Source organism: Ictalurus punctatus, chromosome 24 (assembly GCF_001660625.3).
Source record: "Ictalurus punctatus breed USDA103 chromosome 24, Coco_2.0, whole genome shotgun sequence".
NCBI lineage: Eukaryota > Metazoa > Chordata > Actinopteri > Siluriformes > Ictaluridae > Ictalurus > Ictalurus punctatus.
Window position 1 is genome coordinate 20,379,408 of NC_030439.2, and position 22,332 is coordinate 20,401,739.

The 22,332-nt window shown below is 37.2% G+C and overlaps 3 protein-coding genes across 3 annotated transcripts; 1 reads left to right on the forward strand and 2 right to left on the reverse strand.

The window, feature by feature from the left end:
• Window positions 1–921: 921 nt before the first annotated feature.
• LOC100304645 (interferon a3) lies at window positions 922–5,468 on the reverse strand. The gene is made up of 6 exons (XM_053675460.1): window positions 5,310–5,468; window positions 4,701–4,781; window positions 3,843–3,911; window positions 3,593–3,748; window positions 3,316–3,408; window positions 922–1,405 (listed from the first exon to the last, which is right to left on the reverse strand). The coding sequence occupies exons 1-6, from the start codon at window positions 5,421–5,423 to the stop codon at window positions 1,292–1,294; spliced, it is 627 nt and encodes a 208-aa protein (XP_053531435.1). The 5' UTR covers window positions 5,424–5,468; the 3' UTR covers window positions 922–1,291.
• Window positions 5,469–13,626: 8,158 nt separating this feature from the next.
• Window positions 13,627–15,139, forward strand: LOC108256835 (interferon alpha-5). Its single transcript, XM_053675354.1, has 5 exons — window positions 13,627–13,767; window positions 13,867–13,950; window positions 14,238–14,387; window positions 14,516–14,617; window positions 14,903–15,139. Exons 1-5 carry the CDS (start codon window positions 13,627–13,629, stop codon window positions 14,990–14,992), a joined length of 567 nt encoding a protein of 188 aa, XP_053531329.1. The 3' UTR covers window positions 14,993–15,139.
• A 1,738-nt stretch (window positions 15,140–16,877) lies between these two features.
• Window positions 16,878–19,476, reverse strand: ifnphi3 (interferon phi 3). Its single transcript, XM_053675355.1, has 5 exons — window positions 19,345–19,476; window positions 19,172–19,258; window positions 17,549–17,689; window positions 17,300–17,398; window positions 16,878–17,186 (listed from the first exon to the last, which is right to left on the reverse strand). The coding sequence occupies exons 1-5, from the start codon at window positions 19,474–19,476 to the stop codon at window positions 17,079–17,081; spliced, it is 567 nt and encodes a 188-aa protein (XP_053531330.1). The 3' UTR covers window positions 16,878–17,078.
• Window positions 19,477–22,332: the final 2,856 nt, after the last annotated feature.

Consider the following 22,332-nt stretch of genomic DNA (forward strand, 5'->3'; position numbering starts at 1 on the left):
CAACATCAGCACATCACCTCAACCTCACTAATGCTCTTGTAGGTGAATGAACACAAATCCCCACAGCCATGCCACAAAGTCTAGAGGAAAGCCTTCACAGAAGAGATAGTGGAGCTTATTATAACAGAAAAAGGGAGGAATAAATCTGGGATGAGATGCTCAACAAGGACATATGGGCGTGTTGGTCAGGGGTCCACCAACTTTCGACAAGATAGTTTATTTAAAGTTGGTCTCTTTGTTATTTGTATGCCTGTGTAGTCACTGAGCTGGACGCATTGGCGAATTCAGGTAAATTTGGACAGTTTAACTTAACTTAGCACATATATCTTCTTCTTTTAGTGGAGTTTTTCTACTGTGATTTTTACTTAATCAGTTTATACTGAATTTTAGAAAGGATTTCTTTCTTAATTTTGATTTGAAAATCTTGATTTTTCTCACCATTTTATTGTTGCTTTTGCTGTAAGAAATTTATGATAGAATGTTACTCAGGCCAACATCTTAATATATAGTTGATTTTACTCAGTCTCCTCTGTTCATACAATATTTAATTACTGTTATTGCAATGTGCCCTGAATAAGTATCCTACAAATAAATATTCTTTTAAACGTGTAATTGAGGATGAACGTAAAGACCTAAACCAATAAAATCATGCTGTCCCAAATGACCAAACATTTCTTTAAAACGTCAAAGGGGTAATCCATGCTTCTGTAGAATATGCTATAATTTTCTTTAACACATGTACCGTGTGTTAGGGGATTTTGTTTCATTAATTGCAAGAAAGCTTTAGACAATATGGAAATTCACAAACTGTCCTGAATTCACTCTATTATTTTCATAATGTGTGACGTGTTGTGTCCCAACTGCCCACAGTGTCAGAAACAGAAAAATGAATCATCAGAGGATGCCTGATTTAATGGGTAAAAAATTTTTTTTTTAATTCATTTATCAATATGATATTTTTTTGTTTGTTTCTTGAATCAGTGAAATTGACCATCAAAACAAACCCGTAGAAAAATAACAATATAACAGTGTTTCCTCATTAGCTTATGCTAATAAATAAACAAATGCATACATGCATAATGAATAAATAACTAACTAAATAAATAAATAAATAAATAAATAAGATTATCAACAGCCAAATCAAAAGGATACATGAATTCAATTAAGACATTTAAACATGACAGATTCAGTAAGCCTTTTGGTCCCATATTTGGTCCAATTTCTAGACAATAATAACATATACGTTTAAATATTCTGTTTGTTCTTCTTTAACAAAACTAGCAGGATTTTTTTAGTTGGTCCTTTTCAGTAGTTTATGCTTCACATTGGCAGCAATGATGTCCATCCTCCAAAGGTGATGCTGTACCACATTCCTGATTCGCTCCAAAGAGTCTGCGCTGTACTTCTGCAACAAAGATAAAATAAATATACAGTGACTATCCAATAAATATCTATCAATATACATTAGCATACATAACTACTCTGTTTCTGTACATTTACATTTATGTTTTTTGTCCGACAGATTGTGCCTAAAAAATGATCACGAAAATATCCATGCTTTTATTTTTTATATGTTTTCATCACACCAAAAGTAATTCCTTATTCCTCGCGTATTGCTGAATTATTTTTAGACACGGGTTTGACTTACATCAAACACGTCACACAGGCGTTGACTTTAAGGAGGACTCTGAGATATGAGCTCCTGCACACTGTACTGTGGCAGTCGCTACACTACTGTGAGAGTTCTACATAGTGTGAAATATACAGTATATACTGTAGGTACGGTTGGCTGTTTCATCATTCGTTTATTTTAAGTTCAGGAAAACAAGGAAGTGATCCCTATTTCGCACACAAGCCTTGAGGTTGTTGACATGTGATTTAAGTAATATACTCGTTAATTGGGTCATAAAAAAGTCCTGAGGCAACATTAGGGTTTGCATACAGAATATCTGGGGAGCGTAGTCCAAACCAGCACCCCCTTAAATCTGGCCCTGCATGCCGTTTTCTCATGGAAAGCCTGCACCATTACCAAAACGGGAATCGTCTGCACTTGTGAAGAGTGTCAGACCGCAACGAGCGCTACGTTATCATTAAATCGTTAAAAACAGCTGTTCAGTAGCTTTAAAACACCATCCATCCCCACACCTCTGTGATCTATAGCGCTCATGAAAGAGGCCGCCAAATTGGTCATTTTAGTGGACGTTGAAGCCGTATTTCCGCCTAAACTGACATCTTGGACGCTGCCACCGAGCTCACTGTGTTTCCAACGATCAGTTTCAAAGTCCCCAGGTTACAAACTTTGCTTATTCAATCGTTCAAACTGGACCACAGGAACCCAGCCGCCATGGCCGACCTCGGTGTGCTCTCCTGGGCTTGCCCTCTCACTTATGCTCGTGGACCAGTATTCAGCAGTAGCTACTACTACTAGTGCTAATATGAAGCTCTTAAAACGTACATAGTCACATAAAGCCAAAGACATATCCATATACAATTTTTCATAGTGTGTACACTGCCTGCGGTCTATTATACGCATAGTGGCATGGGTTATTGTTTCCCTGTCATGATTCCCCCTTGAAGCAGCGTGCTCTAAGCGCGAATGCGCGAGCACCTGCTTTTCCATTGTTGACAGTAGTGACATCTGGACACGTGTGTTTTGTTTATGTTTCTGTCATGTCTCCTCCCTGTTCTGTCATTGGCTGGGATTTCACGTGTGTCTGTATTGCCCTCAGCTGCTAGCAGTTTAGACGCTGATCATGTCCGCATATATACCGCGCGCCTCCCAGCACACGACGTGGAAGATTATCGTATAGTTATATTAGTTCGTTTAGTAGTCATAGTCACGGTCCATGTTTAGAGTTAGTTCACGCTGGATTATCCGCTCTCAGTTCCTCGTCATAGTTCATGTTTCTCGTTTTGTTTATCGACCCTGTTTTCCGTGACCACGACCTTGATTCATGTTTAATCCTGTGTATGTCTGTTTGCCGATCGCCTGACCTTCGCCTGTTTTGGATTATGTTTTTGGATCACGTTTTGGATTTGTCTGCCTGTCTCTCTTTTAAAATAAACAACTGTTCATACTGCACTTGCATCCGTCCTATCTCCGCTCCGTCACGATACGTGACATTCCCATTTTGGACGCCATGTTGGTAACACCATGACATCAAAGACTGTATATGAGACACCCGTGCAAGTATGCTCTCGCTATACAGTATTTTAACTCTGTCGAGTGCTTAATGATTCCTGTCTGGTATTCCTGGGGGCTAAACATTTCCTATCAGATAGCTTCCTAGCACGTTAAATATGAAAGTAACTTACAGCTTCATTCAGAAATTTCTTCAACTTCTTGAAGTGTTTTCTCAGTTTTCTCTCAGTGGGTGAGTGTCCTGCTCTTTCAGCATATGTCGATGTCTGTTTCAGAAGAAAGCATTAAAGTTACTTTACTGAACATCACTACTTCATTACTTCACACTGATCATAAGTTGAAACTTTTTTTTGCTATAGCAAAATTTAGTGTCCCCTAATGCAAATATTCATAATTATTACAGCATATTTACCCTACTATATTAGTACAAGACATTTATTCAACACTTACACATTTTGTAAGCTCTGTTAACTGCCGGGTATTAAGTATGTTCAGGAAATCATCCAGTGCGCTGCGGTCCCATTTTACTTCATCCACATGAGACACATTGAAGACACTGATGATCTGCTCTGTGGCCTGAGCCAGAAACCTCACCTGATCTTCTGCCTGTACGAAAAAGACGTGTTGTGAGTGTTGTGCTCCTACAAAAGCATTAGAACCTTAAGTAGATCCTGAATTTAGCTTTTCATTTTCAAATTACCTTGGCCTTATCGATTTCACTGTATGCCTTATGTGGGAATGGACGATTCACTTGAACAATCTCTCCACCCTAAAAAACAAAGATGGGAAAAAAAATGTAACATAGGAATATAATGCGTACAGCGTCTGACATTATCAACATCTCGGTCAAAACAGCTATAAATTCACCACCAATTCAACTAATAATCTTCACAAATGTCCTCATAGATCCAATCAGGAAGACTGCAACATCCGGGTGAATATCGTTACAGAGTAATGATAAATTCCCATTTAATACGATATGCAAACCTAATCCTGAAACAATGGTGTTTTAGTGATTCCCGACTCAGACGTAAGGTGTATAACAAAGACGTGATAAGAGTGGCATTTTTCATATGCCTCATACCAATACCAAACTGTGACTTTTTTGGAAACGCAGTGACAGGGAAGACTACAGTTTAGAACATGTGGTACATTATCTATTACCCAGATTTTTAGTGCAATTAATTATTTGACTAAGTTCAGTTTGTATTATTATTAGTGCAAAATAATTATAATAATGAATAATGATGCTAATAATGCAAATAATAGCAATAATATTAATAATAATAATTTTTATTAGTTGTAATCGTATTATTGTTATTGATAATAGCAATAATAATATAACTGTAACAATAATAGTTATTATTATTATTATTATTATTATTATTATTATAGCTATACTACTACTACTACTAATAATAATAATAATAATAATTGTTGTTGTTGTTGTTGTTGTTGTTGTTAATAGTAGTAGTATTAGGTTAAGAGCCTAAATCTCAGTTGAGTCACCTGCTTAAATCAGAGAATTTGAGAAGTAAAGCTTCCTCCACTGACTCACCATTTCCTTCAGCAGTGACACACAGAAGTTGTTCTTCGCTCTGTACTGGCTGATCATCCAGTTGCAGGCTTCGCTTCGCTCCTGCACGATGAAAAACAGCAGAAAATAAAGACAGATCCATGACTGTTTGGTGTCCATGTTCGCGCTCTCGGCTGGTTGAGCTTGTTGGAGACATGGTGCAGCTCGCTGGGTTTTATCCTCATGTATATGGAAAGGGAAAACGAAGCGCGGCCGTAACTCGAAGCTCGAGCCACCGGGACGCGGTGAGAAATCCCCAGCGAGCTCCTTCAGCCACCCCCGATTTCGCTTTCACTTTCCACTGAGCCGACTTAGCATAGCATAGGAAAACGACATCTAACTACAAACTACAAACTAACACATTATACAGCACGTTGTTTGTTTGTTTGTTTGTTTTACAGAGATTTATGACGTGTTTAATCGCCGACAGATTTAAATCCACTAGATCGCGAAGTGACTCCTGTAAGACTTCTCCCTCTGTACAGAACACCAGGATTGTTGCACTGTAGCGAACGAGTCGTTACAGCGAACAGATTTTTGCTCAAAAACAACAACAAAAACAACAACAAAGTACAGATATTTCAATCTTACCTGCGGGACAATCGACACCGAGTCGTTCAGATCTTTCCCCGCTCGATTACAAACCGAAAGCGAGTTTAATATAACACAGAAACCCTTCCGCTCGGGGTTTGTCGGGTCTTTCATGTCTTTCGGTGACGTGAGCTGAGTGCAGAGACTGCTGGTGCAACGTGGTGACGACACTGCAACAGTGCACACGTGCACAATGCTGTAGAAAAAAGCAAAGCGAACTTACATCACCAGCGGACTTTCTCTTACACAGTCTACACAACAACATAAATTAAAGCATTAATAAAAAAAAGAAAGATGTAATAATAAGAGGAAGCAGAAGAAGAAGAAGAAAAAGAAGAACGGACAGATTACTACTACCTTCTTCTCTTCTTCTTCTTCTTCTTCTTTTTATATAGGCTACTGTAGCGCCTACATATGGAAATGTGTATAAATGCTAAACTAAATAAATAAAGTAAACACTAAAACACTTAAAAAATATATAAAAAATAAACATTAAGCTTATGTATAGCAATATATTTAAAAAAAAAGATTTAGCTAAGGTAGAAAGCTGTCTTTTTTATTGTGAGAAAGCTTTCACTGTTGTGTCACTTCATGACAAGATCAGAAAGTGATAAAAGGTGACAGACATCTCTGTCACTGTCGCGGGTACGGGTCACCTACAGTACAGGTACTCACACTTTTAAGCACTTTATACAGAAACGATGACAATTTTATAAAAAGAAATTTAACCTGTTATAAACCAGTAACATGCAGATTTATAGATGTTGTGTCACTTGATCAAACTCAGCAACATTATAGAATAACGTTTCTGCTCTGTTGTTTTCTTCTCAGAATTTCCAGGTTTGTGGATGGGAATTTGTCCGAAAGGAGGTCCTCATCACTCTACAGTTCATCCTGAATAAAGACTTGAAGGGCGTTCTCTTTTCCAGCTGGGGCTGAGCAACTACCAGAGTTCTGCAGAGTTCAGCTTTTTAACTTTGTACCAGAAGAAGTGCCTTGGATTTTTTTCCCTTTTTTAAAATATTTAATATCTGCCTAAAAGGTCTTATCAGATTACTATAAGGATCATGACCTGTTTATTTATTTATTTATTTATTTACATTACAGATTTTTATATATGACAGTTGTGAATAAATTAAAACTCATTCAAATGCAAATCGAGCTCTTGTTGTCATTCCATCCATTATAGATTACACAATTAACACATAGTTGTTGGGTTCTCTGAAGAACCTTCCCAGATCCACAAACAAAACAACCTTCAGTCAGGACGCTACATGTTATTCTTTTCAATATTTTTTTGTGGTCAAACTTTTAAAAACATTTCCACTAATGAGGTTTATATGGTTTATAAAGTATAGTGGCATGTATAGTATGTGACCAAAAGTATGTGGACACCTGACCATCACAGCTATGTGATGTCCTTTTTGAAGGTCCTAGTCCAGATTTATTCCTCTTTTTTATGTTATAATACGCTCCACTCTTCTGCAAAGGCGTTCCATTAGATTTTAGGGCGTGGCTGTGGGGATTTGTGTTCATTCACCTACAAGAGTGTTAGTGAGGTTGAGATCAGGTGCTGATGTTGGGATGGTGAGGAGGCTCCAGTTCCAGTTCATCCCAGAGGTGTTCAGTGGGGTCGAGGTCAGAGTTCTTCCACTCCAACCTTAACACATCATGTCTTCATGGAGCACGCTGTGCAGCATACAAAGATATTCTATACAATTGTGTGCTTCCGAATTTGTGGTAACCGTCTGGGGAAGAACAACATATGGGTGTGATGGTCAGGTGTCCACATACATTTGGCCATATAGTGTATATAATAATGACACATTTGACATATCAGGAAACAAGCTTTTCAGGAATATATGATAGCGTGTTTGTGAGCACATTAAATAGTAGACATGTTATATGCTGTAGATACAATTTATCTAAAAATATGAAAATGAGCAAAATCATCATTTCTACATGTAATGTATTATACTGTGTGCTGCCTTAAAGGTTTTAAATGTTTCATTATATTAGTTAATTTTATGCACTTGCTCTTTTGACTGAAACATCTGCATTATTCATTAAAGCACATGATAATTAAAAAAACAATCATTCATTAAATGCACGTGCTGTACTTCAAGTCTGATTTTATTACGATAGAAACGAGATAAGAACATATCTACGTGTACATAAGTACGTGATCTTGGTTCTAATAAAATACACGAATACATGAATAAACAAACAAACAAACAAATAAATAAAAATGAGAAATTATTTTACTTGTGGTTCAGAATGAAAACCGGTGATTTTTTTTTTTTTGGGGAGTTTTTTAATGCAGAAACAGTAGAGACGGGCGTTGCGTGACGGCAGTAAATTACATAATGAGGCTCCTTTCCATTTTTTTGTGTCTTTTGGCTGGTAAGCCCCTGAAGCTCTTATGAATGGCGGGTGGATTTATATTTAGTGAGAAGTGTTTATATTATGTAAGAGAAGCCGAAATAGCCTACACTCATTGATGCCTTTCATTGAAACATTTGACCAAAATCTTGCCAAAACAGCTGCGCCTGTAGCTCGTCATATTTGCCAATCAGAAACAGAGAGAGACAGAGAGAGAGAGAGAGAGAGAGAGAGAGAGAGAGCAGCTGCAGTGAGGGTTTCTGTATAGCCTGGATAGAAACTTGTAATAACGCCTACATAGTTTCACAGATTATTAATAAGATTTCCTGTTGTGGCTGTCGACTATCTCGTATGATCACTATAAAGCTCATGACCTGGGCTGACTTCCTCAAAAGCATCGCAAAGTTAAGTGTTCAGTGTGATGCTCGCTCTAACATTTAACTATGATCTTCATGCAGCAATACTTTTAGAAGCATACAGTTGTATGGAATGTATCTGTACGCTGTAACTTTATAATTTCCCTTCACTGGAACTAAGAGGAACAAACACTGTTCCAGCATGATGATATCCATGTACACAAAGCGAGCTCCATGAAGACGTGGTGTCTGAAGGTTGGAAGAAGGCAGAAGAACTCGAGTGTCCTGTACAGAGCCCTGACCTCAACCCTACTGAACACCTTTGGGATGAACTGGAACTGGAGCCTCCTTAATGTCCCAACACCAGTACCTGACCTCAACCTCACTAATGCTCTTGTAGGTGGATGAACACAAATCCCCACAGCCACTGCCTAAAAACTAGCGGAAAGCCTTCCAAGAAGAATGGAGCTTTTTATAGCAGAAAAGGGGACCAATAACATATTAATGCTGGTCATATAGTGTACTTCAACATAATACAGGTTGCACAGGTTGGCAAGTTCGCCTCAGGGTTGGTGGTTTGATTCTCGCCGCTGCCCTGTGTGTTTGGAGTTTGCATGTTCTCCCCGTGCTGCGGGGATTTCCTCCTGGTACTCCAGTTTCCTCCCCCAGTCCGAAGACGTGCATGATAGTCTGATTGGCATGTCCAAAGTGTATGAATGGGTGTGTGAGTGTGTATGTGATTGTGCCCTGAGATGTATTGGCACCCTGTCCAGGGTGTACCCCGCCTTGTGCCCCATGCTCCCTGGGACAGGCTCCAGGTTCTGTGTACACATTTCTGTATTGTAAATTCTTTATTCTAATTTTTTGACATACTGGATTTTTGATTTCCATGAGCTGTACGCCGTAATCATCAAGATTACGTGTAATGAATCTAGAATATATGAAAGATTTTAATTAAATTCCGGGAAAAAAATGAACTTTTCCATGATATTTAAATTTTTTGAGATGCACCTGTATAATTGTGGCAACAGTTTACTATAATTTTATTAGTATTTAATTTTTTCAATATGTTATTTTTTAAATTATTTTGTATTTTTATTGGTCTTACAATAATATTCTCATCACGCAGGCTAGACATGTTGTTGTGACTGTATCATGATTTCATTTCGTGCTTTTCTGACCAGAACATCTGCATTATTCATTCCAGCACAATGATAATTCACAAGACATAAAACACATCCATGTGCGCTACTTCAAGTCTGATTTTATTATGATAAAAAACAAGATAAGAAAATATTCACCATACATGATTTTCGTTTTTATTAAATAATAAGTAAGTAAGTAAGTAAATAAGTAAGTAAATAAATAAATAAATAAATAAATAAATAGATAGATAGATAGATAGATAGATAGATAGATAGATAGATAGATAGATAGATAGATAAAAATAAATAAATCACTGTTTCCAATCACAGACAACGTGCTCCAGATGCATTGAGGAGCGTTGTGGGTCTGTGTTCGTCTTTAGTTCCTGCCCTCTAGGAAAGTCTGAAGCTCCTTGAGGCCACCCTGAAGCTCAGTTCTCACTATCTCCCATGTGGTTTCTTCTCTGTGTACTGACCTTCTCTTTCAGTCGCTTCTCCAGCTTTTCAAAAAACTACCTCAGTGTAGCAGTGCTGCTGTCCGCAGGTTTCTCCATCGACGTCTGGACCTTTTTCTTTGCCTGAAAATGATTAACAGAGATAATGGTGTAAACTTTTATTCACTTATTCCTACAGTAGTACATATTCTGAAGCACTTCGACTGAAGTGTCAGAACCAGACCCCTCAGACCAGGAAATCTCCGACTTACGCATTCCTGCAGCTTTCTCACTTGTCTACTATGATAGCCTTGAAGAGTCCCAGTTTCTCTCTGTCCCATGTGACTGATGTTTGGTCATTACATTGGCAACACCTCTCAGAGTTTCAAGAGCCACCAAGACCAGGTCTTCATTCTGCACAAAGGAAGCGACGTGACACATTACGACTTTTACTGTCATTTTTTTAAAATTTAGAACTATTTTTATTTGCACCCTTGTTTGATTTTCTGACTTTGCATTAGCATCAAACATTTACACTTATATATATGAAATATAATCTGTTTAACATCTTACCTGTGCTTTTATAAACACATCATCTGGGAAGGAGTGCTCTCTTTTCTCCAAACACTCCAAGGGCATCGAATCATCCCCCTGCAGAATGTCATAAAGGAATAAAAGAATATACACACACTTCTTTTAACTGACTTTCAAGTAGTCTTTTAAGATTTTTCTAGATTTTTATATAATTTTCTTAATGCAATAACTGTATTATTTAACTATAACTGTCCATATATAACGGTACATAGCATTATTATAATATACATTACCGTGTGTAATATCATAACAACAATAACAACAGTTACTACCACTACTAATAATGATAATAATAATGATAATAATAGTAATTAGTATTATTATAATTATAAGTTCATTATATAATTAGAAGTTTATTATAAGCTCACATATTTAATAAGCCTATTATACCTAATGCATAGTACTTAATACAACGCTGTAAAATATTAGAAATATTATTTTGATATGGTGAAGGAAGTTGTTTCTCACCATGTCCCTCAGCAGTACAGAGTTCTCCTCGTTCTTTTCTTGGAGTCTGCACTGTGCCCAGGTGCAGGATGGCAGAGCTGCAGCTTCACACACACTCAACACGAACCCGAGCAGCAGAACACTCTTCATCAGCTCCATGATATACACTCAGTGAGAAAAGCGTAAACACTCAGCTGTGAGTGTGAAATGGTTCAGTTAGCTCGGTGCTCCTCTGAAGCGATGTTCATGCAGACTGGCACCAGCTCGGCCTATTTATTGTACCTGCAGTTTTGTGGCATCCTGGTACCCCTGAATCTCAAAAAAGTACGCGAGGAGAAATGATTTTTACTTGTGGTTCAGAACGAAAACCGAATATTTTTTCTTCTTTTCTTTTCTTTTCTTTTCTTTTCTTTTCTTTTCTTTTCTTTTCTTTTCTTTTCTTTTCTTTTCTTTCTTGTTATGCAGTTTGTAAAATGGCCCGTGTGAGATTTGACATTACATTTCTTGCTGTATATCACTGAGCTTAATCTTTAGAAGGAATGCTGTTCGGTTTCTGTCGTTATGAAGCTCATATAAAGTATAAATCTGCTGAAGCTCACACTGAGTTAAGCTACACGTCTTTATTTTAGTTAGGCTATAATTATAGATTTTAATGCAGAAACAATCTGAAAAAAAATTGGTTCAAAGTAAAAATGTCACTACTTGTTACACTTTTAAAAAAAAAATAGACAGAGAATTAAATAAAAAAATAAAATGTCTGTAATAAATTGACGTATTTTGCTTTTAAACGAGGCATTTCTTCAGTACACAATTAAGTGTGAAACTACTATCACTACTATTTATACTAATACTTTCACTATCACTAATCCTGGGTCATTTGTGCATTTAGTTATTATTTATTTAATAAACGGGTTTTTTTGTGCTGAAATTAGCGCCTTCTCTGGCATTTTTCGGAAATCCTAATAATAAATACTTATGAAATCACCACCGGATAAAACTTTCGTTAAGAATGATTTCGGTGATGAAACATTCATTAAAGAGAATTAATACGACATGCTTACGACGTGGTTTTCGGGTAAGCATGGTTTACAGAACTTTCCAGAACCTCGGCAGGCAGAATCTGGGCCAGAAATTATGACTATAGTCGTCTTCATGTAGTATAAATAAATAAATAAATAAATAAATAAATAAATAAATAAATCACTGAATCAGATGTTGAGTATGCGTTTCATTGTGTTTCTTTAAAGAAGTTGTCTTTAATCAATATGTATGAGACGGAGACAATAATTACTGACTTTTTCACTGCACTTGTCTTTAGCTTGGACAGTTTCTTGGATGTTTTATTATTATTATTATTATTATTATTATTATTATTATTATTATTATTATTATTATTATTATTATTATTATATTTGGTGTTAACCATTTTCAGTTTCACCTCAACACACTCACATATTTAATAAAGCCTCCTAGTCTACTAGCACACCTGGGTTAAACAGGATCTTGTTCAGTTAAATCACAGGACTCAGTGAGGGGTTTAGGAAACTGCTGCCCTATTTGTTCTTCCAGCTACATTTCATGGGATTAAAACGGCTTCATATATTTAAATATTAGCATGTATCTATTTTTTCTTTCTCGTAGCTCTGATCATTTACAGTAATTCTCATTTGATGGTGACTTAACAAACAGATAAAGACGTGCTGCACATATCCATATCAAACAGATTTGTACAAGGCTTTTGCACAGTGCTAGTGCATTTCAGTGTGCAGAGAGAAAAAGAGTAGTCTGGCAAACAATAAACTCAAGTGTGAACTGGATGAAAGCAAAAAAAAAAAAAAGTAGAAGTGATTTAGTATTGAGTTTAGATTGAATATTTTGTGAAGCAGATGTAAAGGAGTGTGCTCATATTTCAGTATTCATGCACATTAATATTCAGGAGCAGTGATCATGTGTTCGTGGGATGTTGTTGTTGGTTTTTTTTTTTGTTTGTTGGGCGGCTGTGAATCAGGTGGTAGAGCGGGTTGTACACTAATCGTAGGGTTGGCGATTCGATTCCCGGCCCACGTGACTCCACACGCCGAAGTGTCCTTGGGCAAAACACTGAACCCCAAGTTGCTCCCGATGGCACGTTTGCGCCTTGCATGGCAGCTCTGCTACCACTGGTGTGTGAGAATGGGACACAATATAAAGCGCTATTTAATAAGGTAAGATACTTTGTTAATTAAGTGCAGACCATTTACATCACATAGGACTCATGCTTTATTTTTCTTAAAATAAATCGATTAGGTCACAGATGACATAGGGCACTGAAATACAGTCACTGATATGACAATAATGTGCAAAAAGCTGGGACATGGTGAGAAGCAACTTCCTCTCATGACAAAAAATAATATTTCTAATCTTTTACCGCGTTGTGCTGTAAGTACTATGCAACTACAATATCTCTGGGTGTCTCGAGGTCTGAGAGAGGCTACACGTTGTTCACAGCAGCTGAAGCATTTGATTTTGAAAGCGTTATTTAATAGATTAACTAATAGGCGTGTAATTTGTTAGAATGATAATTTGTTAGAATTAGTTATATTACGTCACTTTTCTTCAGCATTATTATTATTGTGAACTAAAGTCGGCTTCTGACAGAAAAAGTGATGCCATTCATTATCTTTCGTAACGAAAGGCACATCTGAAGGTTTCCCCCGCATCTGTTGAAATAAGGAACGCAGATGTAAAACAATTCAAACACGAAAGCAAAAGAATTCCCTTTCTGTTCAATTGTGGAAAAAATCATGTAAGATTTAATCCGTGTTCGAGACGCAATCAAAAAATAAAAAAATCCCCTTATGAAGTGGAAATAAATAGACAAAGGGCTGGTGCTATTGTTCATTCACACCTTTTCAGGATTTCAGAGCAACTGTGATTGTAACGGAGACTGAGTGTGTAACCTTTTCTCATTGAGTGTATAATGAATCACATGGAGCTGATGAAGTGTGTGCTGCTGCTCGTGTTCGTGTCGAGTGTGTGTGAAGCAGTAGCCTTGCCAACCTGCCGGTGGGCACGCTACAAACAACTGAGCGAGAAGAGCAAGAACTTGCTGGAGCGTATGGTGAGAATCAATAATAATAATAATAATAATAATAATAATAATAATAATAATAATAATAATAATAATAATAATAATAATATTGCGTGTGTGTCTCTACAGGGTGGCCAGTTGCCACAGGAGTGTTTAGAGGGAAAAAACAGATCCTTTCCTTCCTTTCCAAAGGACGTGTTCATTAAAGCTCAGGTATGTGCTGAAATGTTTATCCATGTCTAGTTATAACTTGCAGACTCTAAAACAAATTACAACTATCTGTACACATCTTTAAACCGTTCAAAGATTACATCAGGATGTAGATGTCTTTAAAAAAATATTAAAAGCCATTTTCATTCTGTTCATTTTTAACACCATGTCCTACTGACAAGTCTGCTTGAGATTACTTACCAACGGGGACGACGACATCAAGAACAATTATTTCTCCACTACGAAAACGGTAGCATTAAAATATTCGCTGTATCGCTTTGTTCTTGCAGAATGAAGACCTGGTCTTGGTGGCTCTTGAAACTCTGAGTGGAGTTAAAAACATCTTTAAAAACAACCACACACTAGTGAAGTGGGAGAGCGACAGTCTGGCATTCTTCAGGAGCCTTGTGTTTAGACAAGTGATAAACCTGCAGGAATGCGTAAGTCGGAGATTTCCTGGTCTGAGGGGTCTGGTTCTGACACTTCAGGCGAAGTGCTTCAGAATATGTACTACTGTAGGAATAAGTGAATAAAAGTTTACACCATTATCTCTGTTAATCATTTTCAGGCAGGGAAAAAGGTCCAGACGTCGATGGAGAAACCTGTGGACAGCAGCACTGCTACACTGAGGTCGTTTTTTGAAAAGCTGGAGGAGCGACTGAAAGAGAAGGTCAGTACACAGAGAAGAAACAACAATCACTATCACACACTCAAAGCCTGTGCATGGAAGTGCATGTGGAAATGATGTGGTGAAATTCTGCTGTTTAACATGTGAATGTTAACTCAGTGGCTTGCTCAGTTGGGATAAATTCGCACCTTTAATATCTGTATACCATGTTGATATTTCTGTAAAGCTGCTTTGAGACAATGTCTATTGTAAAAAGCGCTATACAAATAAAATTGAATTGAATTGAATTGAATTGAATTGAATGTGCGTTGTGTTTCTGTTGCACAGGAGTTCAGCTCGTGCGCCTGGGAGATAGTGAGAACTGAGCTTCAGGGTGGCCTCGAGGCGCTTCAGACTGTTCTAGAGAGCAGGAACTAAAGAAGAACAAGATGCAGTGTTCCTCACTTCATCCGGAGCACGTTGTCTGTGATTTGAAACAGTGATTTATTTATTTTTATTTATCTATCTATCTATCTATTTATTTATTTATTTATTTATTTGTGTATTATTTATTAAAAACGAAAATCATGTATGGTGAATATTTTCTTATCTTGTTTTTTATCATAATAAAATCAGACTTGAAGTAGAGCACATGGATGTGTTTTATGTCTTGTGAATTATCATTGTGCTGGAATGAATAATGCAGATGTTCTGGTCAGAAAAGCACGAAATGAAATCATGATACAGTCACAACAACATGTCTAGCCTGCGTGATGAGAATATTATTGTAAGACCAATAAAAATACAAAATAATTTATTAAATAACATATTGAAAAAATTAAATACTAATAAAATTATAGTAAACTGTTGCCACAATTATACAGGTGCATCTCAAAAAATGTAAATATCGTGGAAAAGTTCATTTTTTCCCCGGAATTTAATTAAAATCTTTCATATATTCTAGATTCATTACACGTAATCTTGATGATTACGGCGTACAGCTCATGGAAATCAAAAATCCAGTATGTCAAAATATTAGAATAAAGAATTTACAATACAGAAATGTGTACACAGAACCTGGAGCCTGTCCCAGGGAGCATGGGGCACAAGGCGGGGTACACCCTGGACAGGGTGCCAATACATCTCAGGGCACAATCACATACACACTCACACACCCATTCATACACTTGGGACATTCTGAACCACAAGTAAAATAATTTCTCATTTTTTATTTATTTGTTTGTTTGTTTGTTTATTCATTTATTCGTGTATTTTATGAGAAAAGATCACATACTTATGTACACGTAGATATGTTCTTATCTCGTTTCTATCGTAATAAATTCAGACTTGAAGTACAGCACGTGCATTTAATGAATGATTGTTTTTTTAATTATTATGTGCTTTAATGAATAATGCAGATGTTTCAGTCAAAAGAGCAAGTGTATAAAATTAAATAATATAATGAAACATTTAAACCAGCACACAGTATAATCCATTACATGTAGAAATGATGATTTTGCTCATTTTCATATTTTTAGATAAATTGTATCTGCAGCATATAACATGTCTACTATTTAATGTGCTCACAAACACGCTATCATATATTCCTGAAAAGCTTGTTTCCTGATATGTCAAATGTGTCATTATTATATACACTATATGGCCAAATGTATGTGGACACCTGACCATCACACCCATATGTTGTTCTTCCCCAGACGGTTACCACAAATTCGGAAGCACACAATTGTATAGAATATCTTTGTATGCTGCACAGCGTGCTCCATGAAGACATGGTGTGTTAAGGTTGGAATGGAAGAACTCTGACCTCGACCCCACTGAACACCTCTGGGATGAACTGGAACTGGAGCCTCCTCACCATCCCAACATCAGCACCTGATCTCAACCTCACTAACGCTCTTATAGGTGAATGAACACAAATCCCCACAGCCACGCCCTAAAATCTAATGGAACGCCTTTGCAGAAGAGTGGAGCGTATTATAACATAAAAAAGAGGAATAAATCTGGACTAGGACCTTCAAAAAGGACATCACATAGCTGTGATGGTTAGGTGTCCACATACTTTTGGTCACATACTATACATGCCACTATACTTTATAAACCATATAAACCTCATTAGTGGAAATGTTTTTAAAAGTTTGAACACAAAAAAATATTGAAAAGAATAACATGTAGCGTCCTGACTGAAGGTTGTTTTGTTTGTGGATCCGGGAAGGTTCTTCAGAGAACCCAACAACTACATGTTAATTGTGTAATCTATAATGGATGGAATGACAACAAGAGCTCGATTTGCATTTGAATGAGTTTTAATTTATTCACAACTGTCATATATAAAAATCTGTAATGTAAATAAATAAATAAATAAATAAACAGGTCATGATCCTTATAGTAATCTGATAAGACCTTTTAGGCAGATATTAAATATTTAAAAAAAGGGAAAAAAATCCAAGGCACTTCTTCTGGTACAAAGTTAAAAAGCTGAACTCTGCAGAACTCTGGTAGTTGCTCAGCCCCAGCTGGAAAAGAGAACGCCCTTCAAGTCTTTATTCAGGATGAACTGTAGAGTGATGAGGACCTCCTTTCGGACAAATTCCCATCCACAAACCTGGAAATTCTGAGAAGAAAACAACAGAGCAGAAACGTTATTCTATAATGTTGCTGAGTTTGATCAAGTGACACAACATCTATAAATCTGCATGTTACTGGTTTATAACAGGTTATCATTACCTTTTCTTTCAAACCCGCTGATATTTTGTCGAAATACTCTTTGAGCGCTTTTTCACGTCTGAGAAAGTCCTCCTGTGAGTCTTGAGTTTTCTTCATGATCTAAAATAATAAAAAAAAGGAGCTAATTTAATTTCAACTGAAATGTAATGAAGAAATGCAGCACATAAATATTGTAAAACATTTGACTTAAATGTTTAAATGTTATAACAGTCTGTGTTAGCTTTGATTTCCTATAACTACTTTTCTTACACATTTGTTCTCTTCAATCTGCCGGTAAATGATGTTCTGAAATTCCTCGAGGTTCTTCCACTCATCGGGAACACCGTCTTCATCAAACAAGGAAGAGATGTAGGTCAGCGTTGAGTAGATGGTCTTTTCCAGGGCAACGGCCTGTTTGGTAGAAGAAGAAAAAAAGCAGAATAGTAATGTTATAACAAGCAGATTATTTGTGGTGAGTAATTGTGGCCTACAGGTTGCTGCAAAAGCAAGTTTATAAACCTTCTGAAGATCCTGATTTTCAGACACCAAAACTAAAGTCAGTCAGACAGACAGAAAATCCATCCTGAACGATTGTCATATTAATCTTTGTAATTAACATCTAATCTTCAGCGGTTCACAAGAGTTATTCTGTAATGAATTTCTGAGCCAACTTTTTTTTAGTTTAAATGTCTTTGGTCATTTTCATTTTAGTCAATGTTTAGTCAATATTACCCACAATGCCGTTCAACGATCTGCTGCTAGGGACAAAATGGGATTTTTGCTGCATTTGACTACAGGTAGCAATTTGTAATTCCCCATCTCAAACAAGTAAAAGCCAAAGAAAACACAGCCTCATCTTGAAATTCTGACTCAACAGCTTGGGGTAGTTTACCTAAGCACAAGTTTCCTAACTACCTCCCTGTCTATAGAGCCACATCAAATCAACACATCATCAGATATTAATAAGGTAAATCTTCTTACCTTTAAATGAGTTATACCATATATACAAGCCTTAGCTTTAGATCAAGCACACTCACAATACAGTTCACTGTTTGAGGACAAAAATGTATATCACTCATCACAGTTTTCTGGCTAGCTTGTTGTTAACAGAAGATGAAAATGGAAGCATCCATGGTTTTCTTATCTTCCACTTTGGAAAATGACTTCATTCCAACTTGCAAGGCAACACAGCATTAGCCCTGTTTCAACTCTACCCAGAGAGCGATACAGTGGGTCTCTAGGCCTTTGGTCTGTCCAGCTCTCTCAGCTCCTCATTTGTACACTCTGCTCAAACAGATCAACTTCCAAAGCTTCAACTTTCATGCTAATGCTGCCATCAATGGCAATGCGCTAATCATCTTGTAAGTAGATAACTATAGTCAAAACGAATCTCTGCCGTAACTCGTATGTCATAATCCAGTTTTTGCACCGACTTCTCCACTACTTCTGTGTTTGATTTATCCGTAATATGATGCTGAACATGAAAACATGAAAAACTTGACTGTTATCATTTAAGTTTCAAATCATTGACTTTTTTCCCTCCTGTTAAATGCTATTGAAGATATGCTAACAATAACAATGTCCCCCTGTGACATCAGTAGGGCACAAAACGGCTAATTCTTATGGGAATAATGAAAAGACAGCACCAAGCAAGCAACACAGCACAGGTTCACTGAGGACATCACAGACATTTCAGTATAAACATATGTAATATGTTTCAGGGTGAAGTTCTCCTTTAAGCTGAAATGTGAGGTGAGAAGCCCACACACTCATGACGTTATCACACAACTGAATAAACGCAAGGCCGAAAACACAACCCTGCACAAACTAAAGGGAGTAATCCAACTGTCAACTGTTAAAGCACTACACAGATCAAATGGAGTTTATTTTCACCTGTTGGGACGTGCTGAACTGGAACGCGGCCTCGGGAAACGGGACAGGAACTGTGCCTTCAAGACAGTGCAGAGGAAATCTGTCTCCCTAATACAAAACAAAAAGTATGCTCAGTTCTGGGGATCTTATTTTCCTCCTCAACACGATGTGCATCAGACTGATTTGCAGCTCACCATCTTCTCCAGAATATCATGGCATTTCTCCACCAGCCTCTTCTGAAGCTTGCAGCTTGTAGGCATTGAGCTCACGTGCGCCATGCAGATGATCACAGTGCACAGCCATGTGAAGGTATGAAGACCTGACATCTTTCAGATTCTCCCTGAGAACAAATAAAGCTGAGAGGGAGAGAAAAGAGAATGGAGAGCAGACCTCAGTAAGAATTAATCGGTTTCAATGAGTCATTCATTATGAGCAATACACTACTCAACACCAACAGATAAACATAACACAGGAGCTTACTCTGATTAGACACACAGATAATGGAAATGTAAAAAAAATATAATAATAATAATAAAATAATAACACGTCATATTAGAGAAACTCTGATCAAGTGCATACACAAGCAGTTTACATTTAAACCTGTTTAAGTCTAATTATTCAGTGAAACCGGATTAATTTCAAAATCATTTTCTATAATTTTCCGTTCTTTAACTATGAATTGTCAACACTACAAAATCTATCATCTATAGGAAATGCGCAACAGCAAGTATGCAGTTATTATTATTATTATTATTATTATTATTATTATTATTATTAGTAGTAGTAGTAGTAGTAGTAGTAGTAGTAGTAGTATTAGGCTATTATTATTATTATTACTATTACTATGAGAAAAGAAGCATGCATTCACATCGCCTCTTTTTCTTACCTTAATAATAAATTCGGAGTCTTTTCTCGGCTTGCTGTAAACCCTCTGTCTGGATGATCCATGCTTGCAGCTTAAATACAGCTCCAGCTTTAAAAGTGAAAAGGGCTGATATCAAATATTTGACTTCAATTGAATAGAGTTGTGTAATTTCGGGAGAGAATTTCGATGCGCTAATTTCCGTTTTCCAAACAGGCCTGGCACAAGACTTTCACTCGACTCGTGAGGGAAAACAATACTTAAGATATCAGTGCGATAATAGATTCATAGCTGATTAAACATATTGATAGAATATAGACCCTAATTTTATATTGTAACGGGCAGCGGTGTAAGTGTTGCTTAAAGGAATGCGCATTAAATGTAATTAAATGCGCAGAAAAGATATATTTTTCATAATTGCATTAACATTAAAGCATCAACGATTTTATCTTTGTTTAAACAATAAATCCATCTAATATACAAACCAGACTATAAATAACAACCATGCATAGTCAAGCAAATTTGGCAAATGAAGCCGCTGGCTTTTGGCATTCACCCAAAATACTCGGATATCTTGTTCTTCTTTCATTGAAAATCCTTTTCTTTTCTTTTTTTCTTTTTTTTCCTTTTTTTCTTTCTTTCTTTTTTTTTTTTTTTTTTTTTACCCAAAGTGAGTTAAAGGTGGAAAGGCGCATACTTTTCTACTTAAAATGTAAACTGATATACAGAATATTCTGGATTTCACTCATCTTTGACTGGACCAAAATTTATGGCTCTATCAATGCCTAAGGATGATGAGTCTTTATTGGTCACATATAGATGACAGCAGAGTGAAATTCTTTTCTTCACATACCCCAGGACGTCTGGGTCAGAGTGCAGGGTCAGCCATGATACAGCGCCCCTAGGACAGAGAGGGTTAAGGGCCTTGCTCAAGGGCCCAACTGTGACAGCTTGGCAGTGCTGGGGCTTGAATCCCCGACCTTCCGATCAGTAACCCAGAGCCTTAACCGCCAAGCCAACACTGCCCCTAAGGGTGCGTTTATTCATTTGGCAAACACTTTTATCTAACAAGTAACAAGTTGAGTTGAGTAGGGTGGAAGAGGGTTGAGGGCCTTGCTCAAGGACCCAACAGTGGCGGATTAGTGTACAGTACCAGGATCAGAACTCACAACCTTCTGGTCCAGGTTTCACCAAAACGACACAAATAGCGGTCATGGTCAAATGGTAGAGTGAGCATCACACTGAACACTCTCTCTCCCAGTTAAGCTATCCTAACCCCGAGATGCATTTGATCAGAGCCCTGAACATCGAGTCCCAACTTCCCTGTATAGAGTCTGCAGTACTGAATCGTGCCAGAAATAAACCATAAAAGTTTTGGTTCGTTTAAGGTCATAGAACTCAGGTTTTGAGTTGCGTTTGAGCACTGCCAATTCAGGTAAGCTTTGATTAATCACCAGGACTTCATGTACGTTCTACGAGCAACAACAGGAGAGCGCCTACGCCCACAAGGAAAAGAAAACTCACATGAGTAACAGTGGTACTGTGACTTACTCACCTAATTTCAGTTTAGCCCTCTGGGGTTATGGCTAATTCTACTGGCTGAGACAACTTTTCTAAAAGCAGCATAAGATCTGGTTATGTTTTTCTGGTGATGGTGATGCTAATGAACAGGTATCCAATCAATACATAGAGTCATTGATGCCTGTACATTGTCCAGCATTGTTGTCTGAAAAAAACATGACACATCCAAGCATTCCTGTCTAGACCAATGCAGACGTCTAATCTCAACCGGAGTTCATGATCATGTGCATAATTGGACACTGACAAGAGCAAAAATCTCTCGACACCTGCCTGATTTGCCAAATCTAACGTTACCTTATTTCCCCTTCGAGCGCAGGTTAAGTTGAGACCACCGCTTACAGCATGAGGTGACGTGTGTGTGAGCCACAAGCGCCTCTCATCACACACGTGTACGAGCACGTGAATGCGAGTGAGGTGACTAAAATCACCTGGCAGTGAGTATGTGTGTATAATTGATTTCAGGTTTTATTTAAATCGCACTTTTAACAACACGCACTGTCACAAAGAAGCTTTTTACAGAAATCCGGATGTCATGAGGAAGACGCAAAAGGGAGGCCGTCCTCTTCGGGGTGATGCCATGGTGGGATTATAAATCATTACAGCATACAGAATAAAGACAAAACAGTACAGAGTGTGTTTAAATATTACTTCCTTATATATGCACCTTAAAATAAAACAGTGAAGCAATGGGACTAACAGAAGTAACAGATATCATTGTGATGTTTCTGATAAGTGAATA

Coding starts and splice junctions, on each gene's coding strand:
- LOC100304645 (XM_053675460.1), bottom strand. CDS start 5,423: ATGAAAGACCCGACAAACCCCGAGCGGAAGGGTTTCTGTGTTATATTA. Junction 4,782..5,309: donor CGGTGTCGATTGTCCCGCAG/GTAAGATTGAAA, acceptor TTCATCGTGCAG/GAGCGAAGCGAAGCCTGCAA. Junction 3,912..4,700: donor TGTCACTGCTGAAGGAAATG/GTGAGTCAGTGG, acceptor TTTGTTTTTTAG/GGTGGAGAGATTGTTCAAGT.
- LOC108256835 (XM_053675354.1), top strand. CDS start 13,627: ATGAATCACATGGAGCTGATGAAGTGTGTGCTGCTGCTCGTGTTCGTG. Junction 14,388..14,515: donor TGATAAACCTGCAGGAATGC/GTAAGTCGGAGA, acceptor AATCATTTTCAG/GCAGGGAAAAAGGTCCAGAC. Junction 14,618..14,902: donor AGGAGCGACTGAAAGAGAAG/GTCAGTACACAG, acceptor TCTGTTGCACAG/GAGTTCAGCTCGTGCGCCTG.
- ifnphi3 (XM_053675355.1), bottom strand. CDS start 19,476: ATGTCAGGTCTTCATACCTTCACATGGCTGTGCACTGTGATCATCTGC. Junction 17,690..19,171: donor AGTTCAGCACGTCCCAACAG/GTGAAAATAAAC, acceptor TCTACCAAACAG/GCCGTTGCCCTGGAAAAGAC. Junction 17,399..17,548: donor AGATTGAAGAGAACAAATGT/GTAAGAAAAGTA, acceptor TTATTATTTTAG/ATCATGAAGAAAACTCAAGA.